We start from the raw sequence: 23,605 nt of genomic DNA, 5'->3' as shown, positions 1-23,605 counted from the left end.
CTCAACCAGTTCTGCCATCCTACTCAGGAACAGAAAACTGCAAGAAAAACTCAACGTCTATCCACTATGAGTCCATCTCCAACCTGACCCATCAGCACTCCCTACTTCCCAAGCCCCTAATCGCCAAATTATCTTTAAAACCTCTGAATACTGCTTGGGGAGACTATTCGAGTAAGAATAAAACTCTGGTCTCCCGCACAGCCGGCTTTGCATGAATTACTCTTTCTCCATTGCAAGTCCGCTGTCTTGATAAATGGGCTCTCGGTCAGCAGCAGGCAAAGTGAACCCCAATATTGGGTGGTTACACTCCTAGGCTCAAGCCATCCTGCTGTCCGGCTTCCCAAAGTGTGCTGGTATTACAGGCGTGAGCCACCGCGTCCAGCTAGAACAAATGATTTCTTAAAAGCAACTCAGATATTTAAATATTATTTAAAACTGTTTCTAGACAAATCGGAGTGACTATGGCACAAGATTACGGTCCCAGGACTTTGGACTCAGGCAGTGAGGACACCTATGAGCGATCAGTGGGGTCCTAAGGCAGCCGTGGAACTGCTCTGCCTTGCAGGCAAAAGTGTGGTCAGCTATATCGGAGGGCGATGGGGGCCTGAGAGGCGCATCTGCGCAGGCGCCCGGCTCCTAAGTCTACCCAGTAGCTGACCCTGCTCTCTCTTTTCCCCGTTAGACATGGTAAGTGTGAGTTTAGCGCTGCTGTGCGGATGGGTTGGTAGCAGACATGGTAGGGTAGGGTTAAGCACACTGGTCACCTTAGGATTGGTTTCCTGGTGCTGGAGAATGGTTAAGACACAGGCCTTGGAAGGTTTTTTGAGTGTGAAATATTACTCAGCGTTTTCTGCAGACCTCGCGGGCAATGCCGCTTCTAATTTTATCCAGGCCTTCTTCTGTAGGGAGGGCCTGTTAGAGTTGAGCAGCCCGATTTCTTAACCCCTCTAAAAAGCTGTGGCTGATTGGTGGCTTTTTTTTTTTTTTTGGAGGGGGGGTGTCAAGGATTTCTTTAAAATCGTTAGTGATGTGGTCTCGCTCTAAGATTTTTAATGGGATCAGGGGAAAATTCGGTACTTAATCACTTCCGGTAATCTTCATGACCTGTTATGGTGACTGCCGTGTACTCTCAATGAGGAAGATATAGATACGAAAAGAACTAGAGCCGCATCACATGGGGACTTCTGCAAATACAGAGACTCGGATTAAAGGTGGAGAAGATGGAGCTAAAGGAACTGCTTATTTAATACATTTGAACAACTTTTGGGGTACTTAGAAGGTGCTTTGAAACTTGCATTTAATTAAGCAAGAATTCGCTTGCAAGTTAAGGGTTAGATTTTTTTATTTTTAAAAAATATGCTTTCTGCCACATGTAAACCGTAAGTTGTCCTGAAATGATAAGCTTTGATATTGTATGGTGTTTATTTTTTACTTATCTTTTTGAATGAAAAGTGAACAACAAGAAATGCTGGTGGTAATTTTTTGGGTCAATGATGAGTTGGCATGTATTCTGAATTTAAAGTTGATTATTACTACTTTAGCTCTAGAATTACTCTGAGACCTGAAAATTACCTGAATCGTAACTAAGACGGAGCCTGAATGATTTAAGTTCTTTTTTGTTGGATACAATTTGTTGTTGTTGTTGTTTTTTTTTTGGTTTTGTTTTTGAGTCGGTCTCCCGTCGCCCAGGATGGAGTGCAGTGACAGAACCTCAGTTCACTGCAGCCTTAATTTCCCTGGGTCAAGCGATCTTCTACCTCAGCCTCCCTAGTTAGTTACAATTTTTTAGTGGAACGTTTTCCTATTACAAAATGAAATCAAGTGAAAATTGAGATGTATGTTGAATCTATGCTGTGGGGCAGAAGAACATTGTAAAGGTAAACATTGATGAGATTACCGCTTTTTTATTTTGAAAGGGCACTCCACAGAAGGATGTTATTATCAAGTCAGATGCACCAGACACTCTGTTATTGGAGAAACATGCAGATTATATTGCATCCTATGGCTCAAAGAAAGATGATTATGTATGTATAATTTTTTTTATGTTGGAAAGTTTATTTTAAAGAAGTGTGACAGTCATAAGCAGTGAGACAGTATATTTTATGTCTTAAAATGGCATCCAACTCCATGCAGAGAACTGAGGATGTGCTGTGCCTTTGAACTTCAGTTAAGTGTACTTTGGACGTCTGAGGTTGTGGGCTTACTAGAATCGCAGTTTTTACCTATACTGAGAGGGCTTGCCAGACAAAGTAGATGAGGGTTTGAGGTACAAAACGGGTTTCCCTTTTTGTAGTTAGGGGTAATACTTTCAAGGTCAATGATGTGTTGGCATGTATTATCTGAATCTATTGCTGATGTGTAATAACACTTTAGCTCTAGAATTACTCTGAGACCTTGAAAAAGTTTTACCTTAAATTTTTAAATTTCGAGGAAAACTCTGGGACAATCTTAGCAAAAAGTAGTAAACAACTTAGTTAAGAGTAAATGTTTTTCCCTGTAGTATCCAAACTCAGTTGTCTTAATCTACCGATTTGTGGGATATATGGTATGTATTAATTTTTTACTTAAGTGTTAGGTTCCCCTAACCTTGAAAATACTCTAGTAGCAGTCATGGAGTTAAGGCCATATGGATGGGGCTGGACTCGTTTCTGCCTTTAGCTGCTATCTATCTTTATGCCCTGAATTTGGGTTAGTAGCAAACTAAGATGCACCACCTGTTAAAAAACTTCTTTTTTTCCTTTTGGGAGATATAACCTCACTTTGTTGCCCAGACTGGAGGACAGCGGTGCGAGCTGGGCTCACTGCAGCCTCCACCTCCTGGGTTTAAGTGAGCCACCTGAATAGCTGGGATTACAGGCGCATTCCACCACGCCCAGCTAGTTTTTGTATTTTTGGTAGAGACGGATTTTTGCTATGTTGGCCAGAGTGGTCTCAGACTCCTGACCTCAAGTGATCTGCCTGCCCCAGCTTCCCAAAGTGCTGGGATTACAGGCAGGAGCCACCACCTAGCCACAAAACTTCTTAAAATATAATGCATTGTTGAGTGTGGGAAAAATTTGTTTCTGGAATCCTAATACTAATTTTCATGTATCATTGATGAGCCACTTTTATCTGGGCTTAAACATCTTTGGCATGTTTGGGGCATTTTGATTTTTCATGTAGTTATATAATTTACTAATAGATAATAGGTTTTGTACAGAGTCCACATTAAAATAGATGTCTGATAAATATGGTATAGGTACTTGGAAAGAAATACTCTCCCTGAACTTCACTGATGAAAAAGGTAGATGTTTTTCTGTCTCTGGCTCATGGGAGAAACTAAAGCCCTGTTTGTATTGTCAGCCATAGATGAACCAATCCTGTGCTTCTCAGATAATTATTTTTTTCTGATAATAGTTGTGGCTGAAGATGGCTTCTAACATTGAACAGCACGGATTTTAAACTCACTACTGATTAGTGCTATTAAGGTCAGGAGAGGTAAAAATAGCAGCATGGCTAATGAGTTACCTTTGTGTTTAATCTCTTTATAACTTGTCACCAGTTCAAATGACACATTTAAGAAATTGTGTATTATTTTAGGAATACTGTATGTCTGAGTATTTGAGAATGAGTGGCATCTATTGGGGTCTGACAGTAATGGATCTCATGGGACAACTTCATCGTATGAATAGAGAAGAGATTCTGGCATTTATTAAGTCTTGCCAACATGAATGCGGTGGAATAAGTGCTAGTATTGGACATGATCCTCATCTTTTATACACTCTTAGTGCTGTCCAGGTAAATACTAATTAAAATTGCAACGATCTTGATAGTATGTTCTCTGACTTCAGAGTTGGAAATTGGAACTGTATCAGGATTTGGTCAAAAAGTTTTGTTACAAGTGAAGCTGTCCTACAAGGTCAATGATGTAATGGCATGTATTAGCTGAATCCAAAGTTGATGTGAGTTCTTAAATTACACTGAGACCTTGGAGGATAAAATTTTTATCTTCAGTATGCGTAAATACTGTAAAATAGCTAAATGCAGCTATTTGATTTTGATATTAGTGAACATCTACCTGGTGGTTTAAAGTCTTTCCGGTACTGGGTGCTGAGATGGGAGGATCAGGACTTTGTGTGTATGTGAGTTAGTATACTTGAGTATCTTGGAATGCCAAGTTAAAATTTATTTATTTATTTATTTATTTTTTTCTTGAGACGGAGTCTCGCTCTGTCGCCCAGGCTGGAGTGCAGTGGCGCAGTCTCGGCTCACTGCAAGCTCCGCCTCCCGGGTTCACGCCATTCTCCTGCCTCAGCCTCTCCGAGTAGCTGGGACTACAGGCGCCGCCACCACGCCCGGATAATTTTTTGTATTTTTTTTTTAGTAGAGACGAGGTTTCACCCTGGTCTCGATCTCCTGACCTCGTGATCCGCCCGCCTCGGCCGCCCAAAGTGCTGGGATTACAAGCATGAGCCACCGCGTCCGGCCCCAAGTTAAAATTTATATGTAGAAAAATTATACTTTAAAGATTTGGGTTTTCTTGATAATATCTGATTTTATTCAATAACAGGAGAGTCTGCATATTTGAGAAAAGGTTATACACAGAGACAAAAGGATGTGCTTGACAACTCAAAAAGAGTTGAGCATAAGATCATTAGAATAAACCTGAAAGGGGCATTTACCTAATACTTGTCTTTATTGCAGATTCTTACGCTGTATGACAGTATTAATGTTATCGACGTAAATAAAGTTGTGGAATATGTTAAAGGTCTACAGAAAGAAGATGGTTCTTTTGCTGGAGATATTTGGGGTAATGTCAGATTTAGTCCATTCTACCCAATACCAATATTAAAATGTACTGGTTTTGCTAGTAACCAGTTTATAAGTTTTTCATCTTTTCAGGTCCCACTAAGCAGCTGGTCTAACTGGAGTTAATGGTCTGCTGGAACTTCCAGCATGCACTGTGGTAGTTATATCAGCATACAGGAGCACTGGAACAGAGGGGGCCAGTCTAAAAGATAAGGTAGGTGGAATTTTTTTCCCCAATATTTGGTGGCTTTGTAAAGTTTTTTAAAAACTACTTGCTGGAAAGGGAAAAATACTAAAAAAAAAAAACTTTACAAACTTGCTGAATATTTGAGTGGAGGGAGGGAATAGAATTTTATTTGATAAACGTAGATAATCTCTGCTTTAGGGATGAACACAGTGCAGGCCAGAGAGACCAGCTGCTTCATGGGATGTGAAAAATCTACTTTTATAAAGTAGGGTAAGTTTATTTGCATTATTAGAAATTGACTAATACTTTTGGTTCTATTAGTTTTCTTCTCTTTCTGGGCATTCTTTAAGCAGCTTAAGATAATTTGCTGTTACTCTTTTGTGGCAGGGTCTTGGCTCTGTCCAGGCTGGAGTGCAGTGGTGCAATCACTGCCCACTGCAACCTTGACAGTCCATGCTCATGATCCTCAGGCCTCAGCCTCCTGAGTAGCTGGGACTATATAGGCTCATACCATCACAGGCAGCTATTTATTTGTTTATTTATTTATTCTGGGGGACAGTTGCTGGGGCTGGAGAGCTCTGTTCCTCAGGCTGGAGTGCAGTGGTGCAATCTTGGCTCACTGCAACCTCCACCTCCCAAGCTCAAGCAATTTTCCTGCCTCAGCTTCCAGAGTAGCTGAGACGTGCACCACAACACCTGGCTGGTGTTTGTATTTTTAGTAGAGCTGGGGTCCCCTGGCCTCATGTGATCCTCCTGCCTCGGCCACCAAAAGTGCTGGGATTTCAGGCCTGAGCCACAGTGCCCAGCCCCACCTAATTTTTTAAAAAAGTTTTTTGTAGAGATGGGGTCCCACTATGTTGCCTAGGCTAGTCTCAAACTCTTAGGCTCAAGTGATTCTCCCACCTCAGCCTCCCAAAGTGTTGGAATTATAGGCAAGAGCTACTGTGCCTGGTCAATTTGCTGTTATTTTTGACAAAGGAATTTTCTTGGGAAGTAAAGGCACTTCAGATTTAGGTTTCCTCCTGACTACCCTAAAGTAAAAGTTAAGCTTGAACTCAATTTAAAGTGGTAGTTGTGCAGTGTTTGTTTTTAGATGACTCATGTATGATTTGGTAACACCTGCCTTGATTTGATCTCTTTTTATTATAGGAGAAATTGACACAAGATTCTCTTTTTGTGCCGTGGCAACTTTGGCTTTGTTGGTAAGCTTTGAATATTTGATTGAAATGATTAAAGTTCATGAATACTGTGGAATTTTTTTTTTTGAGTCTGATCTGCTGAATACTCTGGAATTTAACAGGCATTTTTTTTTTTTTTTTCTGTTTGTAGGGGAAGCTTGATGCTATTAATGTGGAAAAGGCAATCGAATTTGTTTTATCCTGTATGAACTTTGACGGTGGATTTGGTTGCAGACCAGGTTCTGAATCCCATGCCGGGCAGGTAATTTATGAACACAGATGAAAATGTGTTGTCATTTTGGAAGCAAGTGTAGTAAAATAGGAAAATGGGTTATTTCAGTGTTTGTCAAATACATATAAAGTTAATTTGACTGTAATAGGGCATCTTACATAAGAATTGCTTAATTGCTATCATTACTTTGCTTTATATACTATATACCTTTCTCTGTCAGTGGATTCCTCTGACCTAAGCAAACATAAGTGGGTTCATAAGCACTAAAACACATTTGTTTTCCATTAATTTCTCACTAACCATACAGATAAAAACAAAACACATTTTTCTTTCCTAAGATAAATGATGAGCCTCTTTTCTTTTGCCAGAGAACACTGAATATGTGAATGGATGGCTGTGAAATACTAACCATGAAGAAATTTTGACAATAATATTTCAGTGCAGAATTGCATACTAGTAATAGTATGCTTGGATTTTTTCAGATATGTGGTATTAATACATGTTTGGAATTTTAAGTGTCAGATCAAGAAGAAAAACTTTAGATATAAAGTGGTGTTTTAATAATTTGAGTAGTTTTATCACTTTTACTGTCAAGAAATTATTATACACATATACTTTATGTCTGTAATTTTAGATCTATTGTTGCACAGGATTTCTGGCTATTACAAGTCAGTTGCATCAAGTAAATTCTGATTTACTTGGCTGGTGGCTTTGTGAGCGACAGTTACCCTCAGGCGGGCTCAATGGAAGGCCGGAGAAGGTATTGTTTGATAAGCCATATTCTGCTAGCTTTAGAACCTTGAGTGAATGCTGCTGGTTTGTCTTGCCTGTTTCTATATTGTAAATTGGCCATGAGCTTATTTATTACCTTTCCCTGTTGCAAATTTTCAGTAATACGTCCTACTAAAAGACTCCCCTTGACAAAAGTAGACCCCCATGAGTTGAAATACTCATTGATCCTGATGTCCATTTCCAGAGAGTCTTACACAGAAATCTCCATGTTTAAGGACAGTTGATTTTGGCAAATTGGATTTTTAAAAAATTAGACCTCAGAATTTTTGTTTGCAATCTTCTTATTTAAGGAATACCCAGATAATTTGGTTTGGAGAGAGGATTATTATTAAATTTTCCTCCACGTGATAGGTCTCTCTTTATCAGGTCTGTAAGGGACAAATAGTGAATACTCATTTGCAACTATGTAATTGTCCTGTAGAGCAAGTGCAGCCATAAGTGGTAAGAAATGAATGGGTATGGCTGTGTTCCAATTACAATTATTATGGATGGATATACTCGTATTTCATATGTCAGAACTATTTTTTTTTTTTTTTTTTGTGATGGAATCTTGCTCTGTTGCCCAGGCTGGAGTGCAGTGACACCATCTTGATTCACTGCAACCTCCGCCTCCCAGGTTCAAGCAGTTCTCCTGCCTCAGCCTCCCAAGTAGCTGGGACGACAGGCGCACGGCTAATTTCTGTATTTTTATTAGAGACAGGATTTCACCATATTGGCCAGGCTGGTCTCAAACTCCTGACCTCGTGATGTCTGCATCAATCTCCCAAAGTGCTGGGATTATAGGCGTGAGCCACCGCGCCTGACCCAGGACTATTTTCAAATGATTTATAAATGTAAAAACTATTCCTACACAATAGTCTAGGTTGGACTCAAGGATTGTAGCTTGCTGTGCCCCTGCCCTCTGAATGGGACGTGGTGGTACAGTAGCTGGGATTACAGACATACACCACCACGGCCGTCTAATTTTGTATTTTTAGTAGAGATGGGGTATCACCATGTTGGTCAGGCTGGTCTCAAACTCCTGACCTCAGGTGATCTACCCGCCTCAACCTCCCAAAGTGCTGGGATTACAGGCGTGAGCCACCGTGCTCGGCCTGTATTTTTCTTTTTAAACCTTAGTATTTCTGAATAACAATGGGTGGAGAAACACCCGCAGTAGCTGTCTACAATAGAGTGAAATAAAAAGCCTGAGGAACTGTCAAGGGAAAAATGGGTGGCCGTGGGGAGCACCGGGGCCTGCACTTGCACACAATCTAGGGCAGCTTCTAATGAGTCTATGAGTTATTCAGGGATCTCATTAAAATGAGATCAGCATTGGGTGGGATTTTCTTCTTTATAGACTTCTGTCACCATATTTTGAAGAGCAAGGGTTTAGTTGATTTTAAGCAGGTGTGTACCCACCTGGACAGTGCTTGTAGAAAAACAGAACTATACCCATGGATTTCATGATGATACTACTAGCTTTTTGGTTAAGGGGCTGAGTTAGGCATTCATTGCAGATGGAAACAAGGTAGATGCATGCTTATCAGTGAGTACTGAGATATTTAGCATGGTTACCTATGAATTGGAGTTTGGTTTCTTCTTACCCATTAATTGATTATCTTTCATTCTAAGCAAGTATTTAATACCCTGCATGTCAGTATATCCCTGGATTTCGTCCCTCCACATGGTTTGACACTTTGAACATCAGATTACCTAAGAGTGAGACTTAACCCACTTTTAAATTGTTCTCAAAATTAGGGAAATAAAAGAGAATGAAATTGTGGCAACTTTTTTCCCTCCTAGTTACCAGATGTATGCTATTCATGGTGGGTCCTGGCTTCCCTAAAGATAATTGGAAGACTTCACTGGATTGATAGAGAGAAACTGCGTAATTTCATCTTAGCATGTCAAGATGAAGAAACGGGGGGATTTGCAGACAGGCCAGGAGATATGGCAAGTAATATTTCTGACATATTTCTATAAATTATTTCAGTGTTGCATTACTTCATGGCTCCATGGATTTCCAGGGTGGCATTCCGAGTGTTGCTTTGAAAGCAGTTTTTTTTTCTATTTATTGTAGAATGCATGAAGGATATAGAACAATCTTACAGAAATTTCTTGTCACTTGTTGCTAACAAAATTAGTATATGGTAAAGGTCAGGTATTCATAATTTGAAGTTAAAGAAGTTTTCATTTTGTAATCTGTATATAAATTCTTTTTTAAATAGGTGGATCCTTTTCATACCTTATTTGGAATTGCTGGATTGTCACTTTTGGGAGAAGAACAGATTAAACCTGTTAATCCTGTCTTTTGCATGCCTGAAGAAGTGCTTCAGAGAGTGAACGTTCAGCCTGAGCTAGTGAGCTAGATTCACTGAAGTGAAAGTTGCATAGTATAGTTTTGCCATTTTAACATTTCTGTATTTGAAGTGCTTATCGAATCTAAAAATGACTACTGTTAATATTTTGTATATTGTGTTAAATTAATTTTAATAAATTATATAATTATACATATTGTAAAATAAAGACCGGTATTTTATTTTCTGCTTTTTATTCTGAAGTCCTGTTATTCTGACTACAGTTCTTTGTGTATATTTCTGTGTCTGTTATGTTCAATAACTGAGCTAACGTAAAAGAACTCTAGGTTTCTACTTGATTTTTTCCCCCATGTATATCTTTCATGTGTTCTATAGCAAGTTGATGTAAAATGGTTTGTCAACAAGAATGTTAACTGATGGAAGTGGATAGAACTCATACATGAATTAAATGATGCACAAAATAAATGGCTGTTGAAATTTGGAAATGGTGATAGGTTTGAATATGGTTATTCTGAATTGGTCACAGACTTAGGTTAAATGGCAATCTACCATCTTAAAATGGGGTTGTGATTCGGACTGTACTTTTTTTTTTTTTTTTTTTTTTTTTAGCATTTTATGTATCAGAATTACCCAAAGAAGGGGTTGTCTTCAAATAAGGAAACACTAACGGGTAAGTTGATGGTCGCCACAGTATTTTTTTGCACCTATCTTTTTCTTAAAAAGCTAAAATGGGTACAATCACTCTTTTTTATTTTTTTGTGATGGAGTCTCTGTTGCCCAGGCTGGAGTGCAGCAGCACAATCTCAGCTTACTGCAACCTCCGCCTGCCGGGTTCAAGCAATTCTGCCCCAGCCTCCCGAGTAGCTGGGACTACAGCCACACACCACCATGCCCGGCTAATTTTTTTGTTACTTTAGTAGAGACGGGGTTTCACCATGCTGGTCAGGCTGGTCTCCAGCTCCTGACCTCGTGATCCACCCACCTCGGCCTCCCAAAGTGCTGGAATTACAAGGCGTGAGCCACCACGCCTGGCCTAAAATGAGTACAATCACTCTAGGGGTTTACAGTTTTGGTGAAAGTGAGGTATTCTCTATTTTTAAATTTTATTTTTTAGAGACAGGGTCTTCCTTTCTTCCCCAGGCTGGGGCGTAGTAGTGCAATCACAGCTCACTGCAACCTTAAACTCTTGGGCTCAAGCAGTCCTTCCACCTCAGCCTCCTGGGTACCAGGGACTACAGGTACCGGCCACCATGCCCACCATGCCCAGCTGATTTTTTAATTTTGGAGACAGGCATCGTCTTCCCCAGGCTGGTCTCCTGAGGTGAAGTAATCCTCTGGCCTCAGTCTCCCAAAGTACTGGGATTACAGGCAGGAGCCATCGTGCCCGATCTGAAAATAAGGTTTTTTGATGGAAATTGAGATTTTTCTCAAGTATGTTTGGAATGCCCTGTGCAATAATCAATCCAAGAACAGAGATGTTCTTAAGGACTGTTGTCACTGCATGTGGGTAAACCGCTGTGCATAACTGGTTTATTGAGATACTCGACAGTGGCAGGATTTCAGTAGTGGTGTAAATTAATGTCTTCTAATAGCTTCTATATAGCAGTATCCAGATAACTTCATCACGTTTAATCCTGGGATCTCTGGTAAGTTGGTACTATTGGCCTTATTTAAGGAATTTTCTGAAGATCACCATTGCAAAGCTGGAGTTTGAACTTCTAGTGTGCCATTAACTGATTTATATGTTAGAAACCACAGTACTAGAAATTGGTAGATGGGGAATTGTTAACTGAGAGATTTTACCCACAGTCTTTCCCTGTTCCCTACTCTGCTATGCACACAGCCATGTGCATACTATCTTGTGATAATATAACTGGATCTTTACTATATTTGGTCACAAGATCAACCTTAGGTGGGTTATACTGTATGAGCATTACACGTTCTCATTGTGTCAAAGGCACTGGGTGTACTGTGTTGGATGGTTTCTACACTTAAAGATAAGCTAGTGTGCTTGGACGTGTGGGAAATGCATGTAACATTTGCAATAAGGGAGATTGGGTGCTGTGAGAATAATGGGGCTAACAAATCAGGTGGTAATTGATGGACCTTGCAGAGTTCTGGTCAGTCTGATACCTGCAGGCTGAGGAGGTTCCAGTGAGGTACATGTGGAAAGTGATGGGTTTGGGAATGGCTGGAAGCAGGGTCATAGACCTGCAGCACGTGAATCCATGTGGAAAGCTGAGGCTGCGTGCGCCTGCGCAGTGCAGCTTAGTGCGTGCGCGCAGTTCTCCCGCCCTTTTCAGCGGTGCGTCGGCACGCAGTTCTGCCGCCCTTTTCAGCGGTGCGTCGGCGGCTTAGTGCGTGCGCGCAGTTCTCCCGCCCTTTTCAGCGGTGCGTCGGCGCGCAGTTCTTCCGCCCATTTCAGCGGCGCAGCTTCTGTAGTTGGGCTACTGGAGGGGTCGCTCAGAAACCCCATACTTCTGGGGTCAGAGAAGGCTTGGGAGGATGCTGAGGCCTGAGATCTCATCAACCTCACCTTCTGCCCCGGCGGTTTCCCTGTCGTCGGGAGAAACCCGTTCACCTCAGGGTCCCCGCTACAATTTCGGACTTAAGGAGACTCCACAGAGCCGCCCTTCAGTCCAGGCGGTCTCTGCAGCCACCCCTCCCGGCACGTCAGGAGCCGCGGGTGACCGGAGCAGCAGCAGCAGCAGCCTTCCCTGCCCCGCGCCAAACTCCCGGCCAGCTCAAGGCAAGGAGTGGTTGGGTGGAGGAGTCTCCTTGAGGCTAGAGGCCGGCAGTTCATGGAGGCTCAAGGGCACGTGGGTTGTGGTTACCACAGTGAAGTTCAGTTGTGGTTTGGTTGGGGCGTGAGATCTGAGTGCCCTGGGAATTTGGTGAGTCTGGGTGATTAAAAGCCTTGACTTTTCAAATTGGTTCTATTGCAAGACCTTGATTGTGGATGGCTCAGTTCTGAGGAAGGCTGAAGTATCCCATATAACGTCCCTCACAGTGTCTGACAAATGACAGTTTGTGCGTGAGTTTTCTGATAGAAGTGGTGAGCTGATCTTTGGCTGCTGAATTTAATTCTCCAAATCCTGCTAAGGTGGGGTAAAATAGATTAAATTGAACATTTCATCTAATTCAGGAAAATAATATGCTTAGTATTAAAAGATGTGGGCTGGGCAGTGGCTGACCCCTGTAATCCCAGCACTTTGGGAAGCCAAGGTGGGTGGATCACTTGAGGCCGGGAGTTCCACACCAGCCTGGCCAACATGGTGAACCTCCCACCCCCATCCCCTATCGCTACTAAAAATACAAAAATTATCTGGGTGTGGTGGCGCGTGACTGTGGTCCCAGCTACTCAGGAGGCTGAGGTGGGAGGATGGTGAGTCCGGGAGGTCGAGGCTGCCGTGAGCCGAGATTGCGCCACTTCATTTCAGCCTGGGTGGCACAGTGAGACCCTGACTCAAAACAAACAAACAAAAAAGATGCATGTCCTTCAAATCATTTATTATTTTGTTAGTCTCTATTCATGACAAAGCATTGCCATTTTTCACACACGATTGCAACACAATGGTAAAGTAACAAATACCAAATCCAGTGGTCATTTTTCAGTTCATCTCATGTGACCTTTCTGCTGTATTTAATGTTCTTAATTTCTTTATTTTTAGAAACAGTCTCACTATGTTGCCCAGGCTGGTCTCAAACTCCTGGTCTCAAGTGCTCCTCCTGCCTTGGTCTGCCCAAGCATTGGGATTACAGGCATGAGCCACCGCTGCCTGGCCTATGTTTAGTGTTCTTGACTGGTCTTCTCTTAAACTCTTTTAATTTGGCTTCCTTGATTCCACTTGCCCCTGTTTTTCTGCTACCTCCCAGAGAATTGCTATGCTCACCTTTGTTCCCAAATTATGGGCATGTCATTAAAGCTTTTTTTCCTAGGCCACTTCTACCTAGATGTGAATATCTCCACAGCTCAGATCTCATCTACACTCCAGTTTTATTTCAGACTGTCTTCTGAAGTTTTTATTGATGGACTAATGGATACCTCAGACTCACTATATGATTAATTAAATTCCTCTCTGCACTTTTTTTTTCTTTTTTTTTTGAGGCAGAGTCTTGCTCTGTTGCCCAGGCTGGAGTGCAGTGGCATGATCATGACTCATTGCAGCCTCAAATTCCTGGGCTGAAGTGATCCTCCCACCTCAGCCTCCCGAGTAGTTGGGACCAAGGCATGTGCCCCTACAGATGGCTAATTTTTAAATTTTTTTTGTAGAGACAGTGTCTTCCTACGTTGCCCAGGCTGGTCTCAAACTTCGAGGCTCAAGCGATCCTCCTGCCTCAGCCTCCCAAAATTTGGGGATTACAGGCCTGAGCCACTGCACCTAGCCCTCAAACTCTTAAGTGTTCTTCCGTCCTTCTAGCTTACTTACTGTACCACCAGAGTTATGTGGAAAACGATCTTATCATGTCCCTTGCCACTTAAATCAGTAGATCTGTATCTGCAGGTAAAAGATCAAACTCCCTAGAGAGTGCTCTGGAGAGCAATTGGGATCGGTTTCTAATCTTTACAGATTTATCCCCCATCATTTAATATTTACCCTGCTTTCTAACAAAACTGAGCTACTTGCAATTCCTCTAAAGCAACATGAATGTTCACATTGTCAGTCTAATCCCTCTCTTCATCAGATGCTTTGTCACCCACTTATTTTATCAGTAATGATAACATTCACTAATTTATATGCACCTACTTTGTTCTGGCTTCTTACTAGGCAGGTGGTATCTTTGATCCTCACAATAATTCTGCAGAGTAGATTTTTTTTTTGTTCCTGTTTTACAGATAGAACCAAGGCCCAAATAGGTGAACAAAGGTCCAAATTATGTTAGCAGCTGGGAATAATAATCTGTGCTCTCAAGGAACTTAAGGTTCAGTAGAGAAGACAGACTTAAAAATCAACAAATACACATTTAAGAGATAACTGTATTTGAGGTATTTATAATTTTTGAGGTATTTATAATTAAAGTATGGGGACAAAAGTGGGAAAAGACACTTCACAGAGTAAGTGCACCTTGAACTGGTCTTGAAGAATAAGTAGGCAGAAGAATGCCAGCCAAAGGGAAAGAGGAGAGAAGCTGGAGCGCATTCTTGAGAAAAACACATGCAAAGGCACAGAAGAATCATGTAACACTGCAAATAATTTTGCATGGCTAGAGCAGGAGAGTGATCTAGGTAGATAAACTTGGATGTAGATATGGTTGTGAGAATTAGATCTGGGAGACAAATTTTGCCCAGAGACCCCCCGTGTTCAACACCAGGTCTCTGGTTTTGGTGACTGGATAGATGGTAATAGTATTTTCTGATTCTGGGAATTTTGTAGGCAAAGCAACTTTTAGAGGGAAGATGATGAGCTGTTATGGACACGCTGAGTGTGAAAAGCCTGTGGGATATCCATATATTTATATTAAGATAATTGAATATAGGAAACTAGGGCTAAGAAGAGAGAAACTTGAGGGAAATATGGATTTGAAAGTTACCAGTATGTTGGGACCAGAGCAGAGAATATGAAGATTATATAGCAAAATAGAGGTCAAGGAAGTAGGAAGAGAATTAAGACAAGTGAATGAGTTTCAAGAAAGGGTATATAGTCTAAAAGTAGTCTGAGAACAAGAAACAGCCCTCTCCATCTCCAGTTTCCCCATTTCCAGTTTCTGGCAACCACTGTCTTCCTTAGCTCCCTAAAGCCTAGGAATGCTAATGGAGCACATTTTATGCTGGTTCTACACACTTTATGATAACACCCCTACACCCTGTCCACACCTTTGTAAATATTCTCTTTATCAAATTATCCAAGTTTGAGTATATCATTGATTCCTGCTGGAACCCATATAATGAAGTTATATTTTACTCTATGGTGAGTATGAGGAGGCACATGGGAATTGTAAGAAAGAGAGATACTGATCAGATTTGCTTTTCAGAAAGATTATTGGTGATGATTCAAAGAATAGATTAGAGAGGTGTAATACTGGAAGCAAAGAGAAGAAGTAGGAGACTTGCACAAGGACCAAAGAAGATGCAGGCTTAAAATGGGCTGGGAGGAGTAGAGAGGGATTTAAATTTTAGTGATGTTAAAAAAAAAGAATTCTAGCACTCAGTCACTGACTGTTAGGGTTGATGTAGGAGGAATTGAGAATGTCTCCTAAGCTTATGACGTGAGTGGCAAGGGACAAGCTGGTACAATTGACCATACTGGTAATAAAGAATTAACTTTGAGAGAAAGATAGAGTTCACTTTCGGACATTTAGAATGCTGGGAAGATATCTAAAGGTTTATGCCCAAGAGATAGATATAGTGACCTAGAGCTACATTGTCGGATAGAATATTCTGTGATAATAGAAACGTTTCATACTTATGCTGTCCAATATGGTAACTAGTAGCCATATGTGGCTTTTGAGCATTTGAAAATGTTGCTAGTGTGACTGAGGAACAGAAATTAAATTGTATTTAATTTTGATTTAGTTAAATACTGACATATGCTGCTTTATTGAACAATGCAGGTATAGAGCTGAGAATGGTTTTTGCACTTTTGAAGGATTAAAGAATCAAAAGAATATTTGTGATATTAAAATTATATGAAATTTAGAATTCAGTATGTGGAAATAAAGCTATTTTTAATTGAAACATAGCCATTCTCATTTATTTATGTATTATCTATGACTGCTTTTCTATGATAGTGTCAGAGCTGAGTAATTGTGACAGTGATTATATGGCCCACAAAAGCCTAAAATATTTGCCATCTGGTCCTTTATATAAAAGTTTATGGGCTGGGCATGGTGGCTCATGCCTATAATCCCAGCACTTTGGGAGGCCGAGGTGGGCAGATCACCTGAGGCCAGGAGTTCGAGACCAGCCTGGCCAACATGACAAAACCCTGTTTCTATTAAAAATACAAAAAAAAATAGCCAGGTGTGGTGGGCACACCTATAATGCCAGCTGCTTGGGAGGCTGAGGCAGGAGAATTGCTTGAACCTGGGAGGCAGAGGCTGCAGTGAGCTGAGATTGCAACCATTGCACTCTAGCCTGGGCAACAAGAGTGAAACTCCATCTCAAAAAAAAAAAAAAAGTTTATGCTGAGGCATGGTGGCTCATGCTTGTAATCTCAGTGCTTTGGGAGGCTGAAGTGGGAGGATTGCTTGAGGCCAGGAGTTTGAGATCAGCCTGGGCAATGTAGCAAGACCCTGTCTCTATAAAACAAAATTAGCTGTGTGTGGTGAGGTGCACCTATAGTCCATAGTTACTCAAGAGACAGGAGGTTACTTGAGCCCATGAGCTTGAGGCTGCAGTGATCTGTGATCACACTACTGCACTCCAGTCTGGGCGACAAAAAGAGACCTTGTCTTTATAAGACAGTAAAATAGACTGGGCACGGTGGCTCCCGATTATAATCCCAGCATTTTGCGAGGCTGAGATGGGAAGATCACTTGAGCGCAGGAGTTTGAGACCAGCCTGGGTAACATGGCAAAACCCCATCTCTACAAAAATACAAAAAGTTAGCCTGTCATGGTGGCATGAGCCTATAGTCCCAGCTACTCGGGAGGGTGAGGTAGGAGGATTGCTTGAGCCCAGGAGTTCAAGGCTGCATTTAGCCAAGATCGCACCACTGAATTCCAGCCTAAGCTACAGAACGAGAGTCTCACATACAGACAAAAAGGAAAAATTAAAAGTTTAGCAACCCCTGGTTTACAGTTTAAGAGAGTAGTTACAGCTATATACGAAGGCTTGAGAGTTGTCAGAAAACAGATGTTAATAGAAACAAAGGGGAGAGATGAGATGCCTGGAGATGTATAATGTTGATTTGGGAGGGAAAGCTTAAAAGTATGAAGCCCTGGAGGCCAACAGTTAAGAGGCAGAGGAAAAAGGAGATGGCAAAGGAAACTAGAAGTGGTTTAAAGAGAATTCAAGATAGCGAGTTGTGGAAATCAAAGAGAATAGGAGAACAGAGCCCAAACATTTTTAATTTTTTTTAGAACTTCTATGTGCCAAGAGGCTATGCTAGGTTGTTTATGTACATTATTTAAAAATTTTATGACAATCCTGTAAAATAGGTAATATCTTACATCAGTAGGTAAGTACCTAAATAAGGAACTGAAGCCAATTGAGTCTAAAATGCCATTTACATAGGGGAGAGAATTTCAATGAAGAAATTAACAGAAGAATGTTAAAAGAGGTCTAATAATTATTATACAAATGAAACATGTCTTAGTCTGTTTTCTGTTGTTTTTAACAGAATACTTGAAACTGGGTGATTTATAAAGAAAGAAAACATACTTCTTGGAAGTCTGGAGGCTGGGAAGTCCAAGGTCAAAGGAGCCACATTTAGTGAGGGTCTTTGTGCTGGTGGAGTGTCTGTAGAGTCCTGTAGTGGTACAGGGCATCACATGGAGAGGGAGCTGAGCATGGTAGCTCAGGTGTCTCCTCTTCTTATAAAGCCACCAGTCCTACTCTTGTGATAACCCATTAATCTATTAAATCATAAATGGATTAATTCATTCATGAAGGCAGAACCCTCATGCCCCATCACCTCTTAAATGCCCCACCTCTCTCCTGCCACACTGGGGATTAAATTTCAATGTAAGTTTCGGAGGGGACAGATATTCATACCTTAGCAACACATCTGGTATATTTGAAGATTAAAGGGTAATTTATGATTTCAGCCAGAGTAGTTGCAGTGAACTTGTAGAGGCAAAAGCTATATTAGCATATTTTTGTATATTTATCAATAATGTCATTAATTTTGTTATAATCCGTTTATTTTTAAAAATCATTTTCACATGAAGTTTTATAGAAAGTGAACATAGTGGTTGGGTGCGGTGGCTCAGGCCTCTAATCCCAGCACTTTGGGAGGCCGAGGCGGGTGGATCATGAGGTCAGGAATTCGAGACCAGCCCAGCCAACATGGTGAAACCCCGTCTCTACTAAAAATACAAAAATTCGATGGGCGTGGTGGCAGGTGCCTGTAATCCCAGCTACTCGGGAGGCTGAGGCAGGAGGATCGCTTGAACTCGGGAGGTGGAGGTTGCAGTGAGCCGAGATCATGCCACTACACTCCAGCCTGGGTGACAAGAGCAAGACTCTGTCTCAAAAAAAAAAAAAAAAGTGAACATGGTATAAATTTTAATGACTAATACATCATTGCATAATTCAAATCTTTAAGAATTGACTGTTAATTTTTCAAATTTAGGTTCATACTTTGGAAATAAAAGAGCTTATGCAGAAAACACAGTTGCATCAAATTTTACTTTTGGTGCAAGCTCATCTTCTGCACGAGATACTTATTATCCTCAAACACTTAAAACTCCGTTGTCTACTGGAAATCCTCAGAGATCAGGTTATAAGAGCTGGACACCACAAATGGGATATTCAGGTAAAATAAGTGGAAGATTAACCTAGATGATCTTTTGAAACTTAAAAGTTTTGTAAATTATAAATTAGGGTTATTAAGTTCATTTGAATTTATCTATAACTGATATGAATGAAAAATAAATACATTAGTTTACCTCTATCCATAATTTGAGTCTAGATTAATAAGGCAGTATAGTTTCTGGAATTGTTTGTTAATAACTGCAAGTCTACATTATTTTAACCATTGTGACAAAAAACACACAAGAAAATGAAACCTCTCCCTTGTATACATGATGTCATTTAAATCTAAAAGTTGACCCTGATATTACTAGTGAGTGGTTTTTTATACTTAAATTTTAATATTTATCTAGATCTGTGAGATTTTCTTGAAGAGTAGATAGATAAAGTAGGTTTTCATGTATAACAGTTTTCTAAGGTATATACAACAGAATTTCTTGGTTACAGGGTATGTTATGTAAATGCATATATTTACAAGATAATGACAAATTATTTTTTAAAGTAGTTCTACCAATGTATAAATGGTAGTTAAGTTTATATTAGATCTACAGAAGTCAGTTTTAGCTCTGTGGTAGAATATGACCTTCCTATTTTTTTTTAATTTAATTTTTTGAGACAGAATCTCACTGTGTCACCCAGGCTGGAGTGCAGTGGCGTGATCTCAGCTCACTGCAATGTCTGCCTCCCGGGTTGAAGTGATTCTTCTGCCTCAGCCTCCTGAGTAGCTGGGACTATAGGTACTTGCCACCACACCCGGCTAATTTTTTAATTTTTAGTAGAGAAGGGGTTTCACCATACTGGCTAGGCTGGTCTCGAACTCCTGACCTCATGATCTGCCCACCTTGGCCTCCCAAAGTGCTGGGATTACAGGCATGAGCCACTGCGCCTGGCTGACCTTTTTATTTACTTTTATTTTTATTTTTATTTGTTTGAGACGGAGCCTTGCTCTGTCCCCCAGGCTGGAATGCAGTGGCGCAGCTTGGCTCACTGCAACCTCTGTCTCCTGGATTTAAGCAATTTTCCTGCCTCAGCCTTCTGAGTAGCTGAGATTACAGGCATGCGCCACCATGCCTGGCTAATTTTGTATTTTTAGTAGAGACAGGGTTTTACCATATTGGCCAGGCTGGTCTTGGACTCCTAACCTCGTGATCTGCCCACCTTGGCCTCCTAAAGTGCTGGGATTACAGGTGTGAGCCACCGTGCCCGGCCCTGACCTTTTTATTTTTAAGTAGAAAATAAATACCAAGTTCCAGTGGAAATTCAATAGACATATAAAAGACATCTCTAAGGTTCCAAGAATACATTTATGCTGTTATCTCTCTGTTGTAAATAACATAATAATGAACATCCTAATGCATAAAGCTTTTTTCTGAGTCTCTTATTATTCCCTTAAAACGTACCCTTAGAAGTCAAATTACTGAAACAGGGAAATTAGGGAAATTACCTTTTTTATTTTTTTAATTACCATTTTTTGTTTTTTTTTTGTTTTTGAGATGAAGCCTCGTTCTGTTGCTCAGGCCGGAATGCAGTGGCTGCATCTCGGCTCACTGCAACATCCACTTCCTGGGTTCAAGTGATTCTCCTGCCTCGGCCTCCCAAGTATCTGGGATTACAGGCATGCGTCACCAGGCTCGGCTAATTTTTGTTTTTTTAGTAGAGATGGGGGTTTTGCCATGTTGGCCAGGCTGATCTCGAACTCTTAGCCACAAGTGATCCTCCCACCTCGGCCTCCCAAAGTGCTAGGATTACAGTTGTGAGCCACCGTGCCTGGCCAAAATTACCATTTTTTAAGGATCTCAGATATATTGCCAAATTTCTTTTGAGAACTGGACTAATATTTTTGTTTGTTTGTTTTGTTTTGTTTTTAAGACAGAGTCTTGCTCTGTCGCCCAGGCTGGAGTACAGTGGCTTGATCTCAGCTCACTGCAAGCTCAGCCACCCGGGTTCACACCATTCTCCTGCCTCAGCCTCCCAAGTAGCTGGGACTACAGGCGGCCACCACCACGCCCGGCTAATTTTTTGTATTTTTACTAGAGACAGGGTTTCACCGTGTTAGCCAGGATGGTCTCGATCTCCTGACCTCGTGATCCGCCCGCCTTGGCCTCCCAAAGTGCTGGGATTACAGGTGTGAGCCACTGCGCCCGGTCAGAGAACTGGACTAATTTTTAATTCCGTCAATAGCGTATGAGGAAAGCCAATCTTACTCTATCCTTATCATTACTAACTTTTAAAATGTATTATGATTATTGGCTAATTTAATAATAATCACCATCATAATCATAAGATTATTATTAAATTAGCCAATAATCATAATCATAATAAATTTTATTGGTTAATTTATTGGTTATTATGGTATGCTCTTATTAACAATGTGTAATAGTCCACTTCAACATTTAATATTGTTGGACTCAATATTTTTCAACCTAACAGTTGTAAAATACTACCTATAATCTGAGTTTGCATTTTCCTGATTACTAGTGAGATTATCTTTTTCTGTACTTTTGGATTATATATCTTTAATAATATTCTGTGAAATTAATGTTCATGTCTTTTACTCATTTTTCTTTAAGCTTATTTTTCTGGATTTGTAGCAATGCTTTATATATTCTGAATACTAAATATTTTGATGACTTTTCTGTTTGTTTCTTTTTTTCTTTTTTTTTTTTTTTTTTTTGAGGAGTCTCACTCTGTTGCCCAGGCTGGAGTGCAGTGGTGCGATCTCGGCTCACTGCAAGCTCTGCCTCTTGGGTTCACGCCATTCTCCTGCCTCAGCCTCCCGAGTAGCTGGCACTACAGGCACCCGCCACCACACCTGGCTAATTTTTTGTATTTTTAGTAGACATGGGGTTTCACCGTGTTAGCCAAGATGGTCTCGATCTCCTGGCCTTGTGATCTGCCCACCTCGGCCTCCCAAAGTGCTGGGATTACAGGCATGAGCCACCGGTCCTGGCCTTTTCTGTTAGTTTCTATGTTTCCAGTTCTTTTTTAGCACTGATGGGTCATTATGTCTAGGTGTGTGCCAATATCACACCATCTTTAGCTTTATAATAAGTCTTGATATTCTGTAGGATAGCCCTACCACCCGTACCCTCCACAAGCCACCTTATTCTTCTTTAGAGGAGTCTTGGTTCTTCTTGGCCCTTTGCTCTTCCATATAAATTTTGGGCCAATTTTTCAAGCTTCACCAAAAAACATATTGAGGTTTTGATTGAAAGTATAGTTGTACTGAACGAATAGATCCTTTAGGGAGAATTGAAATAAGAGGCTAACTGATATGTATAGATTGCATTATTTTGTCCTCTTGATTAAGAATTTCCTCTACAATGGATGTCCTTTGGTGGACATTCACATGGAGTGCAAATATTTTAAATTTTATGTCCAATCTTAGAGATCCATTCATATCCTCAAATGTTCTTGTCACCAATCTTTCAATCATGTTTCTTCCAAGTCCCAGCCATCTAGGTAAACCATTAGCAACTGCTTATAAATGAATCTAAATCTGTATTTCTGGCCATCTCTCATTCCAGACATGGTAAACAACCAAATGTACTGCTGAAAATTCCGCCCAGATGAGAGATCAAAATGAACAGGCCGGACTTGGTGGCTCCTGCCTGTAATCCCGACACTGGGAAGCTAAGACGGGAGGACTGCTTGAAGGCAGTCCAGCGTGGGCAACAAAATGAGACCTCGTCTCTACAAAAAAAATAAATTTTTTTTTTTGTTTCGAAAAAAAAAACACAAAAAAACCAAAACCAAAACAAAAACAAAACAAAAAAATAAAAAACAAAAACAAAACAAAAATAAAAAATTGTGGTGGCGTTACTGTGGTCCCAGCTACTCAGAAGGCTAAGGTGGGAAGATCACTTGACCTCAGGAGTTTGAGGCTGCAGTGTGCCATGATTGCATGCCATTGCACTCCAGCCTGGGTGACAGACCCAGACCCTCTTTCAAAAAAAAAAAAAAAAAAAAAAACCCTCAAAAAAATTATAAGGAAATAGTAATGAATATAGAATATCTCAAGGAAGGAGGAGTTTCTTAGCAGAAAAGCAATGAAAGAAATTATACAGAGAAAGATTGTCTACGCAAAAATAGAAATTTTTGAGATAGCAAAAGTATCAAGATTGATAGCAACTATAAATTACTATCATTGATTTACACAATCCTCATAAAAAGATACTGAAAAACATTAAGACCTAGTAAACATTGTATAAAATGATGCAAACATTTCTAAAAAGGAAACTATAGATAACAATGGATACATTAAATTATGTTCAATTTCAGTAGTACTTTGAAAAATACAGATTTAAGTGGCAGTCCATTAAATTAGCCAATAATCATAGTCATAGTAAATTCTAGAAGTTAGTACTGATGAGGATACAGTAAGATTGGCTTTCCTCATACACTATTGATGGAATTAAAAATTAGTCCAGTTCTCAAAAGAAATTTGGCAATATATCTGAGATCCTTAAAAAAATGGTTTGTTTCAGTAATTTGAGTTCTAAGGGTGCATTTTAAGGTAATAGTAAGAAAACCAGAAAAAAGCTTTATGCATTAGGATGCTCATTATTATATTATTTACAACGGAGACATAACAGCATAAATGTACTTTTAAAACCTTCTAGGAAATGTCTTCTATGTGTACTGAATTTCCACTGGAACTTGGTATTTATTTTCTAATTAAAAATAGGAAGGTCATATTCTATTACAGAGCTT

General features: G+C 40.4%; 2 protein-coding genes and 3 non-coding genes across 7 annotated transcripts in view; all 5 read left to right on the top strand.

Moving 5' to 3' along the window:
• Positions 1-609: 609 nt before the first annotated feature.
• Positions 610-9,962, top strand: RABGGTB (Rab geranylgeranyltransferase subunit beta). Of its 3 annotated transcripts, none has more exons than XM_030825175.1 (9): positions 610-687; positions 1,917-2,024; positions 3,580-3,777; positions 4,684-4,788; positions 6,157-6,177; positions 6,305-6,415; positions 7,020-7,145; positions 8,963-9,112; positions 9,388-9,962. In XM_030825175.1, exons 1-9 carry the CDS (start codon positions 685-687, stop codon positions 9,526-9,528), a joined length of 963 nt encoding a protein of 320 aa, XP_030681035.1. In that variant the 5' UTR covers positions 610-684; the 3' UTR covers positions 9,529-9,962. The 3 variants fall into 3 exon arrangements, with proteins under 3 accessions (XP_030681035.1, XP_012355951.1, XP_030681036.1); XM_012500497.2 differs by having other exon boundaries at positions 4,684-4,789; positions 6,125-6,177; XM_030825176.1 differs by lacking the exon at positions 3,580-3,777 and having other exon boundaries at positions 4,684-4,789; positions 6,125-6,177.
• Positions 1,486-1,564, top strand: LOC115837775. Its single transcript, XR_004032827.1, has one exon. It is a non-coding gene; the product is annotated as a small nucleolar RNA SNORD45 (small nucleolar RNA).
• LOC115837774 lies at positions 2,313-2,396 on the top strand. The gene has a single exon (XR_004032826.1). It is a non-coding gene; the product is annotated as a small nucleolar RNA SNORD45 (small nucleolar RNA).
• On the top strand, positions 3,898-3,969 carry LOC115837776. Its single transcript, XR_004032828.1, has one exon. It is a non-coding gene; the product is annotated as a small nucleolar RNA SNORD45 (small nucleolar RNA).
• Positions 9,963-11,878: 1,916 nt separating the features above from the next.
• The window catches only part of MSH4 (mutS homolog 4), a 133,057-nt gene continuing 121,330 nt past the window's right edge, over positions 11,879-23,605 (top strand). Inside the window, exons 1-2 of the mRNA XM_030823466.1 lie at positions 11,879-12,226; positions 18,714-18,896. Coding sequence (XP_030679326.1) covers positions 11,983-12,226; positions 18,714-18,896 — 427 coding nt within the window. The 5' untranslated portion in view covers positions 11,879-11,982. The remainder of the gene's footprint in view (positions 12,227-18,713; positions 18,897-23,605) is intronic.

Source organism: Nomascus leucogenys, chromosome 12 (genome assembly GCF_006542625.1).
Source record: "Nomascus leucogenys isolate Asia chromosome 12, Asia_NLE_v1, whole genome shotgun sequence".
NCBI lineage: Eukaryota > Metazoa > Chordata > Mammalia > Primates > Hylobatidae > Nomascus > Nomascus leucogenys.
Note: the sequence above shows the minus strand (reverse complement) of the source record. Positions and strands in the feature narration are given on the sequence as shown.

What these genes read in the sequence shown, in the direction of transcription:
- RABGGTB (XM_012500497.2), top strand. An exon ending in TTTTGCTGGAGATATTTGGG is followed by an intron (nt 4,790 to 6,124) that starts GTAATGTCAGAT and finishes TTTTTATTATAG; the next exon opens with GAGAAATTGACACAAGATTC. An exon ending in TCAATGGAAGGCCGGAGAAG is followed by an intron (nt 7,146 to 8,962) that starts GTATTGTTTGAT and finishes TTTCCCTCCTAG; the next exon opens with TTACCAGATGTATGCTATTC.